This window comes from Felis catus, chromosome B1 (genome assembly GCF_018350175.1).
Source record: "Felis catus isolate Fca126 chromosome B1, F.catus_Fca126_mat1.0, whole genome shotgun sequence".
Lineage (NCBI taxonomy): Eukaryota > Metazoa > Chordata > Mammalia > Carnivora > Felidae > Felis > Felis catus.
The window spans coordinates 134,756,351-134,775,248 of NC_058371.1; the positions used below are offsets into that span (position 1 = coordinate 134,756,351).

General features: G+C 34.3%; 1 protein-coding gene across 6 annotated transcripts in view; it reads right to left on the reverse strand.

Annotated features, from left to right (window-relative positions):
* The window catches only part of ARHGAP24 (Rho GTPase activating protein 24), a 661,374-nt gene that overhangs the window by 280,805 nt on the left and 361,671 nt on the right, over positions 1 to 18,898 (reverse strand). For 5 of the 6 annotated variants that reach the window (XM_019829276.3, XM_003985210.4, XM_019829275.3 and 2 more), the window contains one exon: positions 1,697 to 1,784. In XM_019829276.3, the coding sequence (XP_019684835.1) occupies positions 1,697 to 1,784 (88 nt within the window). Of the gene's footprint in view, positions 1 to 1,696; positions 1,785 to 18,898 lie in introns of those variants that run through there. The other variant, XM_019829278.3, reaches the window with a different exon arrangement.

An 18,898-nucleotide genomic window follows, 5' to 3' on the forward strand; every position in this document is an offset into this window, starting at 1 on the left:
ATATTGTGTTAATGATTCAGGAAGCATCTTTTCAAATGAGCTATGCGCATAGTATGTTTATTTCCATAATTACTGCAGCAAACCTAAATTTCCTTGAGAATGTGTTGTTTTTTTGTTTTTGTTTTTTTTAAAAGACAACCGTCAGATTTCACATCACAGAGTCTTAAACTTAAGCTTTGCTCATCAAAAGCCATATATCATATTCCCTATATATGAAATGCATCCCCTAGAGAAACAATCTTAGAGGGGAAGTTTTGAGACTTCCTGGGTTCGAAGGCCCAGTTCTCTCTAGAACAATCTTGACAATATCCATCTATGTTATATTAGAACACCTTCATCAAAAGATGAAATCTTTACATACTTAGTAGACAGAATGGGAAAGCAGACCTTTAGTATTATTGGAGACAGAGTCAAAGCTGTCAGTTTAATACCATGCTCACTTAAAAGCCGATAGGCACTAATATTGTGAATAAATAGAGAAAGAAATTTCCTCCAGTGATACTTCAAAGACTTTGCAACATCTGGAATTTGGTTCTATACAGGGTATTCCACTAAAAAGTAAGTATAAAAAGATTTTAATAGAGCAAACAAGATTCAGGTTTCTTACAATGTGTTCTCCCTGGGGGGAGACAAATAACACAATGCATCTGACTAACCTTTCTGCACTTCAGCTGCATCAATTAACATTTAGTCATGGATTCCATCATGAGCCAGATGAACTCAGTGCTACAGCTGTTTTCAGTGAAGGGGAAAAATATGCTTCCACATTTTAGATTCCCAGCATTTATAAATCTGGGAAAAATGTTTTATTGACTGCCGTTGTGCCAGCATTATTGATATGCATTACATATTAGTCACCCAAATAAATTCACACACACCCTAGACTGTGATTAAATCAGGGTCAGTAGCGCATGAACTGGGTCAGCCAGCACCAATGCTATAAAAACCACATTCTCAACCTTTTTTCTTACATCAAGGATTAAGGAAGGGCTAAAGAACTGATCAAAGAAATAGATTGCGGCCTTGAAAAAATTGTTATTGGGTGGGTCAAACATTTCAGTGGAGATCAGGTACTCTGAGAGAGGGATGCAGATGACTAGAAAAAAATGAACAGATGTTGAAGAAATTGAACTGCAGGATCTAATGGCTTGGCAGAGACATCCTCAATACTACAAGCCAAACATGTGGAAGTGTTTGGTTGGGAGCAAAGCTGGGGTACAGAATAGCAATACTTAGTTAAGTCATTGAAGGAGGATTTTTGTTTTGTTTTATTTTTATAGCAAAGGTTCCTTCAAGATGCAGTTTGTGGAGAAATATTACAGTGAATCAGCTGGGTAAGCCACTCTACCTGTCACACCTTGCTAAATTTCACATCACAAGAACATTATAAAACTAATTTTGTCTCCATTAGTCCCTTATAAATGCTGTTCCATGTCTTCTGGTCAACTCTGGAGTCACATGGATGAATGGATATCGAATAGTCACGTGGCCATATGTGCACTGCGTGTGTGTGTACCATCATTTGTACTGGTGTATAAACCTGGAATCACTATCTGTGTAAAAACTAACCAAATTTGACACTTGCCTTCTCAAATTAATGTTCTTAGCCACAACTCAAGAAGAATAAAGGTTGTATGTCTTCACTTTTACCAACACAGAATGTCAGTCACTTAATCAAACCAGAAAAATGCCTTACCTGGAACTACTTCAAAAAGGAATTTTCCTGGGCTCTCTTCATTGCAGGGATGTTCAAGGACTTTATTTCCAGGCAGAAAAATAGTACCCTGTGAACACAAATGCCCCAAACATCAACATCATCAGAGGGCAAATATTGGATATCATCATCATTATCAGTAAATATCCAAAGTGTATCTGTAATCCAGTATATAGTAATACACATCAGACTCATTTATATTCCCAACTAATCAAAAATCATGTAACAGAATCATATTAATTCAACATTTAACAAGTTTTTGTTGACCACCCAATGTATATAAGATACTGTATTAGGTACCGAGTTCATTTTAAGCACCAATTTATTAAATGCATTCTGCGTGCCAAAATTTTTACTGAGCCTTCTACCAACATCATATTATTTAATTGTTAGAACAGTCTTATAAGGTAGGTGTTATTTTCCATTTTACAGCTGTGAAAACCAAAGCGAAGGCATTAAATAACTCAGCCAAGGTTGCCATAGCCATCCCTTGATTATTCCTTCCTTTTCCGTTAGATTTCTCTCTCTTTAGTGTATTATTTCCATCAGTACTAAGACATACTTAAAGTTCTATCCCATTACAAGATACTACTTTGACTCCTCCTGTTCCAGCTATCATCTTTTTCCCCCCTTGCCTACCAAAGAGCTGCCTACATTGAATCTATTTCTTTACATGATATATTTCTTTACACGTGTCCACTGCAGCCTCGTTTGTGCACCCACAATTCCAATTACCTGATTCTCACAAGCTTCATGCTTAACAATTCTCAGTCTTCAATAAATTTAACTTCCCAGGAGGATTCAGCACTATTAACCATTCTTTCTTGAAGCACCTTCTTGGTTTTCTCCAGGTTTTTCTCTTACTTTGAGACTTGGTAGAGTCTCTTTTCCTGGCTCTAAGTGGCCTTTAAATATTAAAGTGTTTCAAAGATGTATCCAATTATTCCTTCTCTTCTGACCCTATTTTCTCTTTCTCAGAACTATCTCATTCATGTCTATGACTTCAATAACCAACTATAAGCCAATGAATATCAGATTAATATTTTTCCCCTTCCCCCTGCTGCTGCTGCTGCTTCTTTTTCTTCTTCTTCTTCTTCTTCTTCTTCTTCTTCTTCTTCTTCTTCTTCTTCTTCTTCTTCTTCTCCTTTTAATTTTAACTAGGCTTCATGCCCAACATGGGGCTGGAACTCACGACCCTGAGATCAGGAGTCGCAGGGTCCACTGACTGAGCCAGCCAAGCACCCCTCAGATTAGTATTTCTAACTCAGGACTCTCTAATTTTCAGAACTTTATATCCAAGAACTTATTTGCATTTCCATTTGCATAGCAAAAGCATCTTAAACTAAATTTAGTCAAATTAAAATGCAATTAATTTTGGTCCTGTTTAGGTATTCACTAGCTTTGTGACTGGCATCTTCTTCCAATCAGTTGCAAAAGCCAGAAATGTAGGAGTCATCATCCTTAGTATATCTGTACTAACACTCAAGTGACTATTGTTTGTGGTCTTGTATGTTTCAAAGTCCATTCACTGAATTCTCCATAATACTCAAACATCTTTCAATCCATTTTTTTTCTTAATGCATTCCAAGTATCTTTAGAAACAGAAACTTCACCTTGCAATTTTCTTGCTTAAAAATCTTCAATGACTTTTATTTGTCCTCAGATCAATAGACCTTTGGGTCTACTTCCACCCAAATCTATAAGCTCATTTTTCTGCTCTTATGCTTCTGATGCTTTCTATGACTTTCTGTAATCAAGCCAACTCCTTTTCTATAAATAGTGTCATACTCCCATCTACCTTAGGACTGTATTCTTTCCTGGATTGTTTTATAACCATTTCACAGATTGATTACATCCAAAATATACTTGTATAGCTTCCGGAAAATGTTCCTGGATGATTTATTACTGTATGTAACTATGCTATTTGTAAAATTATTTGATTAATGTCTATCTCCATCATTAAACTGTAAAGGAGTAAGGATAATGTGTGTTTTGCTCTCTAATTTACCACCAATGCCTAGTGTTTTGCCTAACATAAGGCTAATGCTGAAAAAAAGTATATTGTTGAGTGAATAAGTACTGTTAGTGTAGTAAAGCCAAGATTATAAACCAAGAATGATGGATTTAAAAGCCTATGTTATTGTCAACAAGATTATATCATCCAGTTTTGCCAGTTTGAAGCAATATTTAGCTCAAGTAATATTTTACTCAGGTTTCATCCTACCTGATTTGGCACAGAAAATTATAGTCATCAACTCTGTCCCTACATCTAGGCTTAGAGTGTTAAAGCATAGCACTCCCTAACTAAAACCTAAGGAATTATAGGTTAGACATCCCCCTCCCCCTCCTTGCTTACAAGAGGAAGTTTTAGAGGTACTACCTTTTTTTTCCTCCTCCAGGAAGTAAATTTTCTTACTTCTCATCATATCTAGTGTCCTTGGCCCATGGATCACCAGTTTCTGGTGTTTTCAATAATTTTTTAAATTACAAAACACTTTGAAAATATTCATCATAATTAAGACTTTTTAATATATAGGTTTAATCTATAAGGTTTCCATATAAAGTGATAAAAATCAGCTGTTTCAATGAAGAGTTTATTTTACTTCCTGAAATGATTTTGTGAAGTAATTAAATTTGTGATTTAGCTGGGTGTTAGAATATAGCATCTAACCTTCCAGACAAATACAATGTTCACTTACGGGTGCACGTATGCCTGTATGTTTGTATGTGTGTACACATGACTCCTGTTTAATTCTATGTCTTCAGGCTCTACTTAGGATCTTAAAATGTACATATATCCTGTAAGTTGAATTCAAGCCACTCTCCTGCATAAATAATTCTCTTGCATGAGTCAGTCTCTTCCATGAAATCCCAAAGTACCTCACTTGATTATTAAAAGACGGAGTAGTGCTATTCTTTGTTTTCTTTTTCATACATGTGAAATAGCTACTTCTGGCTGAAATTTTTATTTTCACTTTTAAAATTTGACATCTTCCAGATTTTATATTTTAGCTGTTTTCCAAGAAAATTATGATGAGAGTATAATAGTTCAAGTATTAGTAGATAATGTTTAGGGCAGGATATATTGTAATTGACAAACATTTGCTGTGGTTAATTCATTGTCATTCAATTATAAAATAAAGTAATTTAACTGAAATCTAGTAATTTAACTTGATCACCTTGTATAGAAACCATGTAGTTAAAGTCTATAACTAAGAGAAGAGTCTTAATTGTGATAGTTATTTCAAATACTCTGTAATATAATATTGTTAAAAAATGCAGAGAAATTTAAAAAATCTATAATTTACCCACCACCATAGATAACTAATGTTAGCACTTATACATCTTCCTGTATTTGTATATATTTATGTATATGTGTGTATTAACAGCTACAGTAATTTTTATTTAAAAAGTAATCAAAATAAAGCCTTATTTATTATCTGCTTCAAAACTTAAAAATCATGTATTGTTAGTATGCCAATTTAATAATTGATATCATTTTTAATTTTAATTTTTTAAAGATTATTTATTTTGAGAGAAAGAGAGAGAGAGCATAAGCAGGGGAGAGGCAGAGGAAAAGGGAGAGAGAGAATCCCAAGCAGGCTCCACACTGTCAGCACAGAGCCTGACAGGGGGCTCGAACTCATGAACTGTGAGATCATGACTTGAGCCAACTACTTGGACACTTGACAGACTAAGCCACCCAGGTGCCCCAACATAATTTTTTAAAGATGTATAGTATAGCGCTTGCTTGAATATACATACTTTTACACCCTCTGTTCATGTAAAGTATTTATGGTTTTCTTCAAGTGTTATTTTCATGAACATCCATGAAGCTAAATCTTTGAGCTCCTCCTTAACTTATTCTAAAGGACAAAGCCCTAAGAGAGAAATTAGTAGTCAAAAAGTATGCACTGTTTGTATGGGTTTAGTTAATTCTTCCAGAGTACTCTAAATTATCTAAGCAAACAAATAAACAACTAGTGAGCACGTAAAATAAAAGTGCCCAATCTGATTGAGAAGTAGTTTATTGAGACACTACCATATGTCAGATATTATTTCAGATGGTGTGAAGTATGGAAAAGAAATAAGCTCTTTACTTTCAATATAAGAATAACATATTATATGACTATACATGAAATAAGTACCAAAGTATATAGAAAACCAAACAAATATAAGAGTTTAAGAAGAGAGTGTCATTAGTGTAGTCTGATTAGTTAAGAAAGGTAATATGAAAAAATAATTTTTAAAGGAAGATTAGATTTTAATATTTAGTGAGGTAGGGGTAATCTTCTAAAAAGGAGGAAATCACATCAACAAAAGCAGTAATTAGAGCCATATGTGCATAGCACATTAGAATAAGAGAATTTTCACATGAAGGAATAATTAGGAGGTAATGATTTGGTGACATTGAGGACACCCCCTGGAAAGTCTACCCTTGGGCAGAGGACGCTGCACTTAACATCCACAACTGAGAACAAGAGTAGACTCTTGAGCAAAGCAGATGGAGATTGAGGAATACCAACTTCTTAAAAATTTGTTACTATGAAGCAATTAATTTGTCATAGATGACAACATCAAGACTTACACAAATGTATTGGCAGCAGAAATGGCATAAATTTGCATCAGAAATGCATTACTGGAGATACAATTTTTGGAAATAGAAACTGGGCACATTTAAACATAGAGAATGAAGAAGAAAGAGTCAAAGATTACTTCAGTTTCTCTCTTCTGTATATCTAGAAGAAAGGTGATACCTCTTATTTGAAATAGGGAATTAGTAAGAATCAAACTCCACTGAGTCCATGTATTTGAGCCAAAACTGTGTGATAGTCTTTAATTTCCTGGTAATAGCTAGATTGGATGTTCTCTATTTGCCCACCCCCCCATCTTCTTTCCACCTATCACTCTATTCTGTACCCCTGGAAACTAATCTCTATAAATTGCATAAACCAGGCTCTCTTGACTGTTGACTTCAGGTTGGATTTGAGAAATCATAGCATAAAATCAGAAGGCCACAAAAGAGACAGACTGAGATATTTATTGACCTATCCTCCTCCAAGCTAGCCAGAAAATTGGCCTTAGTTGCATTGGATACCTTAGTCCACATCTCCTAAATTTGCAGGCTTCCCCAGGTTCTAGTAGCTCTAACAGACCCAGGATGTTTTCCCTATCTGTGGGTTTCTATGAACCTTCCCAACACTTTATAAATGGTTTCTTTATCATACACTCTACAATTAGCACTTTTAAGGTGGAGCCATCAATTTCTTGCTGGGATCTGGAGTAACAAAATAGTCAGGGTGCAAGTGCTTTCAGTTTTCTAAGAAATGGCATATTACCCCTGATGTTCAATATGCCTCACTGGAAATTTTGGATGATCACAGAGAAGAGAATCAAGTATAAGAAGGAGATGTAACCTTTTTGATCAGAGTTCAGTACATATGGTAGTAATTACATGTCAATAACTAATCAGCATATTCAGAATGGAATTAAGCTTACTTTTTATCCCTCCAGGGAATATCTCTTTCTAAACAATTTTTAAAATTTCAAAATGAGATAATACATTAAACAAAATATTTTATAGCTTAAGAGCTAAGAGTTGGCAAAAGAAACATAATTCAGAACCATAATAGTATCTCATTTTCAGCTAAATAGCTGAAATTGCTATTAAAAAAAGAAGCTCCTCTCTAGTTAAATCACTGAGCCAAAACCACCAGATATTGGGGTAAAGCAAGATCATGTTGAAAATAAGTATAGTAATCTTCCTATCTGGAATTTGGATTGAAAAAAATGTATGCATGTGCAGTAGCTCTGTTACTTTCTATAAACTTAATAGTAAGAATTTTTTTTTCCAGCACTAACAGTGATCATGAACATCATGGACTGGGCAAAGTCTCAGCTTTACAATATATATGTGTATTTTTAATGCAATTAGACAGAGGTTGAGAAATGACATCAAGGGGAAACTATTATTCAGAAGTTTTTTTATAGTACCATAGGTTGATTTTACTTTATTTTTTCTTTGCAGCAAGTACTTTCATTAAGTAATTCAACAAATATTTATTAAACAACACCTGGCATGACTCAGGCCCCCTCCTGGGCACAAAGGATATAATGGTGAGAAAATCCAATAATGTCTTTGCACTCCTGGATCTTAGGATCACACAGGGAAGGTAGAAAATTAGAAAACAAATATCTAAAATTGTACCCAGAAACACTCTAGCCATGTAACAATCTACCAATGACACTTAATTCTGTGGTTAGGTAAATCTGCTCTGGGTTCAGATTCCCCCTCTACCACCGATTAGCCCACTAACTTCAGGCAAGACAGGTATCCTCCCTTTGACTCAGGTTCTACATTCTTAAAATGAGATTAAAAATAGAACTGACTTCATAAAATCACTGTGAGCTAATATGGGTAGTTTGTAGAAAAATGCCTGATACATACTATTTCTTAGCTGTGTTTAATATAAAAAAAATATTTCGTGTATCCCAGAAGCCCCAAAGATAGTGTGGCCCCATGTTTTACCAATCTCCAAATAATGAGGTAGTTCTAGTAAAGGTTCAATATATATCTGCTAATATTATTATCTAATCAAGTAAACAGGGAGGTAAACTAATTAGAAAATTTTAAGTTATTTTTTACTGACTATCATGTTTGAAAGGCTAGACTAACCAAAACAAACAAATCTCTAATTAACAATCTTAATAATAAATAGCATAGCATGAGATTGATAATGATGTTTGCTAACATTTCTTACCTGCTACCTTGCTAAACCAATATGTATGCTATTTATATCATTAATATGCTCAGTGACTCTGTGATCTAGGTATTTCTTGTTTTATTGATGAGGAAATGAAGCTCAGGGAGGCGAAGATACTGGCACAGTAAATTCCTAACACAAATTTGAACAAAAAATGATTGAGTAAGTGAATACAAGCTGCTTTAAGGACTATATCTTTGATTATTAACCCAGTTTATGTTCCTACTTCTAATCAATTACTGCTATTTAAAGCAGTTTGAAGAAGTTTTATGACGAGTTATTAAGTTTCTTCTTAGCCTGTGAAATGAGTTACACCAATTCCTGGAATGTTGTTGGGGAGGGAAGTGAAGGGGAGACTTGCAAATCTGTACAGTTCTAGAATCTGCCAAAGTAATTTTGATGTGCAAACTCTTTGGGGACCACTGACCTAAGCACTGTTATAAATTGTCTTGTAGAGAAAGTAGCACAGTATTCATAAAGCTGTGCTCATTGTAGAATGTACTGTTTTTCCTCAAAATAATAGATGTAATATTTTCAAACCATTATTTAAATTAACCATGGCAAACATAATAGCATGAGACTATCTTACAATTACTGAATAAACAGAAATAAATTCTCTATATAAATGTCTCATGTTGCTACTTTCTATTAACTGCAGATTTAGCACTTGAGAAGCATTGTCATTCTGGGCTCATTTTTATTTAAAACAGCATTTGCATAATATTATTACATATGTTCAGATCCTAGGATGCTAATTAATTGTGCACTAATTGTGATGGGGAAAAATATGTAATATATTTTGATATAATTCATTTAAAAGCTTTTAACCCTTTCTTCTCAGACACAAGGACCCATGTGAACACCCACTCTGGACAGAACAGAAGCACAACAATTTCTTCCCCAATGGAGTCCTCCTGCATGAATATTCACTCTGGAAACATGGCCATTACCATTCTAGCTACATTTAGATCATTGTCTACATGTTTTTGATTTACTGGAAAATGAAGAAATTCCTTGACAACAGGAAGAGAACAGATTAGAAATGTGGGAAAATGAAGACACGATTATTCAAAAATCAAAATTCTATAATCACACTCTCAAAATTGGTAGAGACCTTAGAAATGACCTTACTCATGCTTATCAAATATATGAATCCCTTTTAAATACCACAGTCCTCAGAAATTTGACTAAAATATCTCACTAATTCTCTGATGGTGCTCCATGCCATTTTTGAAAGATTATACTTGGAAGAAAAAAATTCAAAAGTTGACCTAAAATCCATCCCCCAACAATTTCTACTCTAAAGTCTTCCCTTTGGAGTGAAATCCCCCTTTTCCAGCTTGAACCTTACAGCTACATCTACTGAGACTTATGTGCCAACTTCTCTGATTATTGTAATCTTCTAAAAAACCCTATGTGGAGTTACAATTATATCTGTCCATTACACAGCAGGAATGTTGAGGCATAAATAGATTGAGTAGCATGCAGCTGTGTAGCTGTTAAAGTTCAGAGATGCAACTTGACCCTCCTGAAGTTCAAGTTCCACTTCCTTTATATGATAGAAAGCTACAATGCAATTTATTAGTTCATTTGCTTATTTGTTTTTTCATCAGTTGTATATTTATTATGTACTATATGCTGAGGATACTAAATGCTTAGGGGAAAAATGGAAATGTTAGTAGTGATTATCTTGGAATATTCAGGTCATAGATGATTTTTATTTTGCTAAGTTTTCCTATTTTTAAAATAACTTTAAAACAATGAGCGCATTTTACTTGCATACCAAGAAAAAACATACAAATAGATTTTTAAAGCAAAGAAAAATGACAGGAGAAAGCAGGGTTGGATAGAGGCCTTTTGGAATCTAGAGGTTAAATTTCTGCTTTGCACTAAGGACTATGAAAGACAGTTCAAGAAAATTTTTAAATGTAGTATAGTACTCTGAATAATGGCCACCCAAAGATAGCAGGTCCTAATTCCTGGAACCTGTAAATGTTCTTTTACCAGAGAAAAAAGGTCTCCAGATGTAATTAAGTTAAGAATCCTGACAGGGAATTATCCTAGATTATCTAGGTGATCCTTAAATATAATCACAAATATCCTTATAAAAGAGGCAGATATGATATCCACACAGGAGGCCATGTGGAAATAGATGCAAGAAACTGGAAAAACACAGTCGGTCACAAGCCAAGAAATGCTCACAGAACTGGAAGAGTTCCCTCCTAGAGTCTCTGAAAGAAGTCTGGCCCTGCCTATATACCTTGATTTCCTACTTCTGGACTCCAGAACGGTGACAGAATAAATTCCTGTTGTTTCAAGACAACAAATTTGTGGGAATTTGTTACAGCAGTCAAAGGAAATTAATACATATAAATTAATACCTATAAAACATACTTTGAAACAAACCTTCCAATGGTTCCTTGTGAGAAGGCTGTAAGAAACTAAGGTTTTAAAATCCACTACTAACTCTCAAGTGCTGGTAAGGGATCTCTAACCTTTAATTATCCAATTATTTTCAGGGAGAGTCCACAGTATACAAGGTACTGAAATTAGATAGTAGCCAAAGAAAATCCCCCCTTTACCCCACTCTCTATTCTCAATAGTAGGAACTGATCAGTGACACGTTCTTGTTCTTGGAAGCCCAGGATAGAATGTCCTTGGCAAGGTTAAGGGTCTTTATTTGGAGAGGACTGAGTTCAATTGCTAAACTGTCTCAATTAACTACTGGGACTTTGACTTTTTGTATTTTGTGTCCAACAATATATACCATTTTACAACATTCATTATTTCTCAGCTAGAAAAAGAAATGTCAGCTGTTCAGAAGGTGGTAAAGGTCAAAGGTTTGAAATGAAGTCTATGGCAGTAGGAGAAAAAGAAAAAAAATTCTTTTCTTTTGGAGTTTATGTCTCATTATGGAACAGAAATATGAAGAGCAAAAACATAGCTACATAATGTCTATTAAGGGAAAACCTGGGACCCCTAAAAATAAGAGTTCAATAAGCCATTTTCAATAGACCAGAAAATTGATGATAATTAAAATATTCCCATTTAAACTTTTATCTTAAATAACTAATAAACACTTTGTGTGCTTATAAACAAAGTGAAGGGACACCTGGGTTGCTCAGTTGGTTGAGCATCAGACTTTGGCTCAGGTCATCATCTTGTAGTTTGTGAGTTCAAGTCCCACATGGGGCTTGTGCTGACAGCACGGATCCTGCTTCTGATCCTCTGTCTCCCTCCCTACCCCTCCCCCACTCACACTCTCGCTCTCAAACATAAAATTAAAAAAATAAAAATAAATAAATAAGTAAATAAAAATAAAGTAGAAAAGCCATGGTTCAACCTTGGAAAAAGCTGTATAATAACTAAACGTACAGTTCCAATGCTGATACAATGATTTTAATAATTTTTTTAACAACCAAGTATGATTGTTTTATAGTTAAATAACTTTCTATATAAATACATTTTAAAATTGGAAAGTTTAATTGGAAGAAAAATGTCTTTAGCAGGAAGAAGACAACCTAGAACTTAATCACATTTGCATTTTACACTGAACTTAAAAAAAAAAATCTCCTTTGACTTCTAACACCTACTTTGCTTTTCTCTACTTCTTTGAACTACAGTCAATTATGTTCAATATAATCCTTAATAGTTGCTGCTGAAATTGCATGTGCAGTATGATATTTACTTGTGTAAATATAACATGCTTTTGCAAAATTACAAAAGTTTGGCAAGATGTTCTGTTGGTAAAGAAAGCAGCGCTCTTTTTTTCTAATTTAATTTTTTTTTTAATTTACATCCAAATTAGTTAGCATATAGTATAACAATGATTTCAGGAGTAGATTCCTTAATTGCCCTTACCCATTTAGCCCATTCCCCCTCCCACAACCCCTCCAGTAACCCTCTGTTTGTTCTCCATATTTAAGAGTCTCTTATGTTTTGTCCCCCTCCCTGTTTTTATATTATTTTTGTTTCCCTTCCCTTATGTTCATCTGTTTTGACTCTTAAAGTCCTCATGTGAGTGAAATCATATGATATTTGTCTTTCTCTGACTGACTAATTTCGCTTAGCATAATACCCTTCAGTTCCACCCACATAGTTGCAAATGGCAAGATTTCATTCTTTTTTGATTGCCGAGTAATACTCCATTGTGTGTATGTATATATATATATATATATATATATATATATATATATATATATACCACATCTTCTTTATCCATTCATCCATCAATGGACATTCGGACTCTGAAAGCAGCACTCTTATGGTAGGAGGTGGTAGGGGGCAAAATGGTAAAATTCTTTTTTTTTTTTTTTTTAAGTTTACTGATTTGGCAGAAACAGTGGAAGTGGGGGAGGGACAGAGAGAGGGAGAGAGAATCCCAAGCAGGCTCTGCACTGTTAGCACAGAGCCCAATGTGAGGCTCAAACTCACGAACGGTGAGATCATGACCTAAGCCGAAACCAAGAGTTGGGTGCTTAACCTACTGAGCCTCCCAGGTGCCCCAAAATGGTAAAATTCTTATAGGGGCCACTTTAGTGATATTTACCATACTCAGAAAGATAAGAAATGACATATTTGCAAGGCTGTTTGCATTACAAACAGCAGAATTGGAAACAACTCAGGTGTTTCTCGATGAAAAATTGATTAAAGAAACTATGATACATCTGTCTAATGGAGTGTTATGCAGCCATAAAAATAAAATAAGTCACATCTACAGAGAATTTGTATATTACCTCTCTACAGAGCTATATATATTATACAGAGGAAAAAATATAGTTTGTTTAGAAATAAGTATTCAGAATGTTATATTTTAAGTAATAAAGGGATAATACTAAGAACATATATTTGTATTTGTCTTTATTCACACAGGAAAAAATCATGGAAAGAAGAATAAACATGAGACAAATCAAAGTAGGTAGTTAGCTATAGGGAGTGTGTGTGTATGATGGCAGGAAGAATAAGGATAGAGGGAAGTAAGAGTTTCCAATGTAAACATTTAATACAGTTTTGATTTTGAAATCAGGGGCGCCTGGGTGGCGCAGTCGGTTGGGCGTCCGACTTCAGCCAGGTCACGATCTCGCGGTCCCTGAGTTCGGGCCCCGCGTCGGGCTCTGGGCTGATGGCTCGGAGCCTGGAGCGTGTTTCCGATTCTGTGTCTCCCTCTCTCTCTGCCCCTCCCCCGTTCATGCTCTGTCTCTCTCTGTCCCAAAAATAAAAAAATAAAAAAATAAAAAAAAAAAGAAATCATATGAATGTTTCATGTATTCACAAATTAAGTTTAAAATGAAAGTAGTATGCAAAAATAAAAGAAAATAATATTTAAAATATAATCACAAAATATTAATACTTTTCTCTACACAGTTGAATTTTTTAATATTCCTTAGGCTTTTTACTCCAGAATTTCTACTTTGCAAGAATATTAATTTTTTAATATGAAAAAAATAACCCTACTGTGTAAAAAGTCATTTTGAGTTAATCCACTCATAGTGTTAAAGATCTAGCTAATGGTCTCTATATTATTCTGGATATACTAAGGCAACTTGGAACTGAGAACCTACAATGAATATGAGCCTAGTCACATTTAAAAAATTTGGGGGGGGGGTAAAAAAAAGTTTTGTTTTGTATTTAAGTTTCTTTGATAAGGTATATCTACGTGTGTGATAAGAATATTTTTATTTTAAATTTAATGTTGCCCTTCTTTGGCAACTCTTCCTGCTTAGCAAAATAATCCTGGAGAAAAATATCAGTGAATAAAATTTTGGATTCATTAGTCTAATATTTCTTTTAATATTTACTTTTTTCTTTATTTTTGAGAGAGCCGGAGAGCAGGGAGGAGCAGAGAGAGAGGGAGACAGAGAATCCCAAGCAGGCTCCATGATATCAGCACAGAGCCTGATGCAGGGCTTGAACTCACAAATCAGGAGATCAGGACCTGAGCTGAAATCAAGAGTCAGATGCTCAACTGACTGAGTCACCCAAGCACCCCAGTCTAATACTTTTAATCTCAGAAGTTCCATTGATTTTATAGTGGCTCTCACATGATAGTATACATATTATTTGTCCCTGGCTCCTGCCCCAAACTACTCAAATGTTATTGACTTCTTTCTCTGCCTTAAAAACATTGACTTGGCAGCTATGATTACAAAGCAAAGTGTTTCAATTCTAAATATGCATTCTCAACCTGCCCCTGTCAGATCAACCAGGCACAATTAATGCACAATTAACTTTCATATAAAGTTAGAAACTGCTTGTCAACTCCTCCCTCCAAAATAACCTGTTAGGATATTTGTTGGCACCGCACTGAATCCATACATCAATTCCCTGCCTACAATATGAAATCTTTTATAATATTAATAGAATCTTTATAGAATTAGGACTTCCAATCCATAAACTTGTTATATCTCTCCGTTAATATAGGTTTTTGGATGTCTTTACACAAATAAGTACAATGTGTATATTTATATATATGTATATATACAAATTTCTAATTACATATATGCTATTATATACTATACATGCAGTATATATAATATATTTATATCAGCATATATTTTGATAAACCTTGTATATTTTGATGATCTTTAAAATGGGATTTAAAAATACGTTTTTGAACTGTTTACTGCTAGGGCATGAAAATATTGATTTTGTATACATCAATCTTGCTAAATTCTTATCTGTAACATATTTGAGGGTTTTCTAGGCACACATATTGCCTGTAAATAATGGCAGTTTGTGTATCTTCTTCTCCAACCCTTAAACAATTTCTTATTTTATCTTATGTTTGCTGACAAAGACCCACTAATAACATGGTGATGGAAGTAAAACAGCATATATTCTTAACTAAGGCCAGGTATTAGAAAGAATGCTTTCAATGTGTCATCATTAACTGTGATGACTACTGGAGGTTTGCTCAGAATTGCTTTGTTTTGTTTTTCAATATCATGAATAGAAGTTAAATTTTTTTAAACATCTTCTTTATACCTATAGAAATACTTAGATGTTTTTTCTCCTTAACCTGTTATATTATTAATAATTAATTCTTAAACCTTAAATTAAGCAGAGCTGATACTATATTTATGCAACCATTGCATTTCCCCCCTGAGCACACTGCAAGATTTCATTTCCCCATCATTCTCAATTCTAGTGAGATGATATGACTGAGTTCTGACCAGTGGTAAATGGGCAGAAGTGATGTACTTCCAAACTTGTCTCTAAAACATGCTCTGTGATCTCCTCTGTCTCTTCCCATTTGTATGGCTGAAAAAAGGTGTCCTTAAAGTACACACCTGCAAATGATAAGTGCTTAATTCTAGACATAACTGTGAGTGGTGTTTGCACACACACGCACATGTGGATGTATGTATAAATATACGTGATGTGTGTAAATGTGTGTGAATCATTCTCCAGGATATTCTTTATACAAGTGCTTGGAGAACACCACCATTTTATGAGAGCTTTGAAACCCTCAGGAAATCATAACATCACAATGGGTACTACTTGAATTTTTCTAACGATGACAGTTCATTGCTGGGAAAGGAAACAGAGTTGTACCACTGAAAGAATTTGAGCCCATAGAATGCTATGATCTCTAAAGCCCTTAGGAGCAAGCTATATTTTATTTATTTCTCTATCCCCAGTAGTTAAGAAGGTAATAGTCATATAGAAGGTACGGGCAAAAGTTGATTGAATGGCTGAATTAATTAAGCCACCTAATTTTTGGTGAGTTTCATTATTTATAAAATAGGGATAACTATTAGTACATTTTTGAACTAATACATTGGATGATTTGGAGATTAAAATCAAACAAAGTATGTAGGATTTGTAAACTATTAAACATTATAAAAAAAGATAATGTTTTTCCTTTTATTCTCCCAAAGTAACTCATGTTGTCTAATGATAATAGATATTGAAGGATAAAATTGGGGTTTTTTAGATGAATTGAGCTCCCCATTCTCAGAGGAATTCAAACATGACTTGAGACCTCACTTGGTGAGGTTGTTAGGAAGAGAATTCCAATAATGTGTGCCCTTTGACCTCCCAAGCTTTAGTTTCTTTCCCAACAAGATGTAAGAGTCATGATGTAAGGGTCAGGAAGAGGAGTAAAACATGCATTCATCAGAATTATTTTAAATATAGAGAGAGAGAGACAGTAAAGTAAAGAGCATAGGATTGAGATTCTAATGAACTGGTTTTATTTATTTTTTATTTTTTTAACGAACTTGTTTTAAACTCTAACTTCCAAATCCTAGGTATACAAATTTGAGAAAACTATTATAAATATTGGTATCTCTGTTCCTCATTTGTAAAATGGAGCTTAAAAAAAGAACCTTCTGGGGCGCCTGGGTGGCTCAGTCGGTTAAGCGTCTGACTTCAGCTCAGGTCATGATCTCGCGGTTTGTGAGTTTGTGCCCCGCGGCGGGCTCTGTGCTGACAGCTCAGAGCCTGGAGCCTGCTTCTGATTCTGTGTCTCCTCCTCTCTCTGCCTCTCCCCTGCTCATGCTCTGTCTCTCTCTGTCTCTCAATAATAAATGAAAACGTTAAAAAAAATTAAAAAAAAAAGAACCTTCAGTAGAGGGTTATTTAGAGTTTTAAATAAAATAATACGTGTGGAGTATTTAGCATAATACCTGATATATGTTTAGGGATCAGTAAATAGTTGCCATAATTAGGGTCATTTTTTTTATCCAAGTCTAGTCTGGTAATTCATTTGGTACAGGATAGAATTTTAACACTCAATAAATGTCACCTATTAATATTATTGATATCTATAGCCTAATAGAACAAAACACATTGAAAAGTAATTCTCTCTCTCTCTCTCTCTCTCTCTCTCTCTCTCACACACACACACACACACACACACACACACACACACACACAATGTTACTCAAAATAACATATGTTGAAGAATAAATGAGGCCTGAGCAAGATACTGTTTGAGACATACATGGGTTTTCAGGTTCATCTTGCAAGGAGTTTTTCTTCAAAAAATAAGGAAATGAAAACCAGCAAGCCTCTGACCTAGAACTAAGCAAAATTCTAAACAATTTCCTCAGCTCACTCAGACCATTATGCCACCTATTAACAACAGGCCGACAGAGATTGGGGGGAGAGTGGAAAGCCTGTTACTTCCTTCCCATTCTAAAAAAGACATACAAAATTAAGCAATTATGACATAAATCAGATGCTTTGTGCATGTTCAGAACTCAGGGTGCAATAGTCCTGCTGGCCACCTTTTCATTCTACGTTAAAATAGTCAATCTGGATTTTTTGTACCAGAGACACTGGTGACCTTATTTTTGGATGGGACAATAAGCCATCCAACACTCATAATGTTCATTGGGTTTTCTTTTTTTTTTTTTTCAGGAAAATATAGCTGGTAGGTTGCATATGTGCCCAAAGGGCAGAAACTATATTTAACCATTTTTATTTTTAATGAAAAATCAAAACCTGTAGGCGATCACTGTTGTTTGGCCAGTTCTTTCTGAGGAAATTGGAAATCTAAATATAAAATCTAGTTGTATTTTATGATTATTATAACAATCAAAGTATTAATTAAGAATTTTATTGGAGGGGCACCTGGGTGGCTCAGCCAGTTGGGAGTCTGACTTCAGCTCATGTCATGATCTTGTAGTCCATGAGTTCAAGTCCCACATTGGGCTGTGTGCTGACACCTCAGAGCCTGGGACTTGCTTCAGATTCTGTGTCTCCCTCTCTCTGTGTGACCCTCCTGTGCTCGTGCTCACTCTCTCTTTATCTCTCTCTCTCAAAAAATAAATAAAAATATTAATAAAAAAAGAATTTTGCTGGAAATATTTTTCTATACATAGTAAAAATAAAAGTTAAATAGGTAACAGTTTTCTCTTAGATCATGAGAGTAAAATATTAATTTAGAAAGTACAAGGAAGGGTTCTAAATTTCTCTGGTGAGAATAATAAAAAAGCACAAACAGATCAACTATACTTCTTCATTTTCTTTACCCACAAGCAAGGGTTAAAACAATACTTCTTTGTATAAATATTTAGCAGTGGTATTAGAAAATAAATATGAATTTAAAAAATACAAACAAAAGGAGTTCTCATGTAATATATCTCAAAAATAACTTTTTTAAGAGCACATGTTTCAATGAAATGTGTTTCATGTCTAGTAAAAATCTATTTTCACTAGATTTTTAAATTAATGATTGTTAGTGATAGAAAAATACTGAATTAAAAATGGGCTCTATATTAAAATTCTTCATTATGACAAGTGAATTTTTGTAAGCAAGCTGGAATTTTATGTTATTCATTTTTAACTAGAAATTTTCAGCCATTTCTATTTAATAATCAAGCAAAATATATTTTTACTAAGTTATCTTTAAAATATAACCAGTTCAACATATATGGTATTTAGCAGATTTGGAATCAAATAAGGAAAGAAT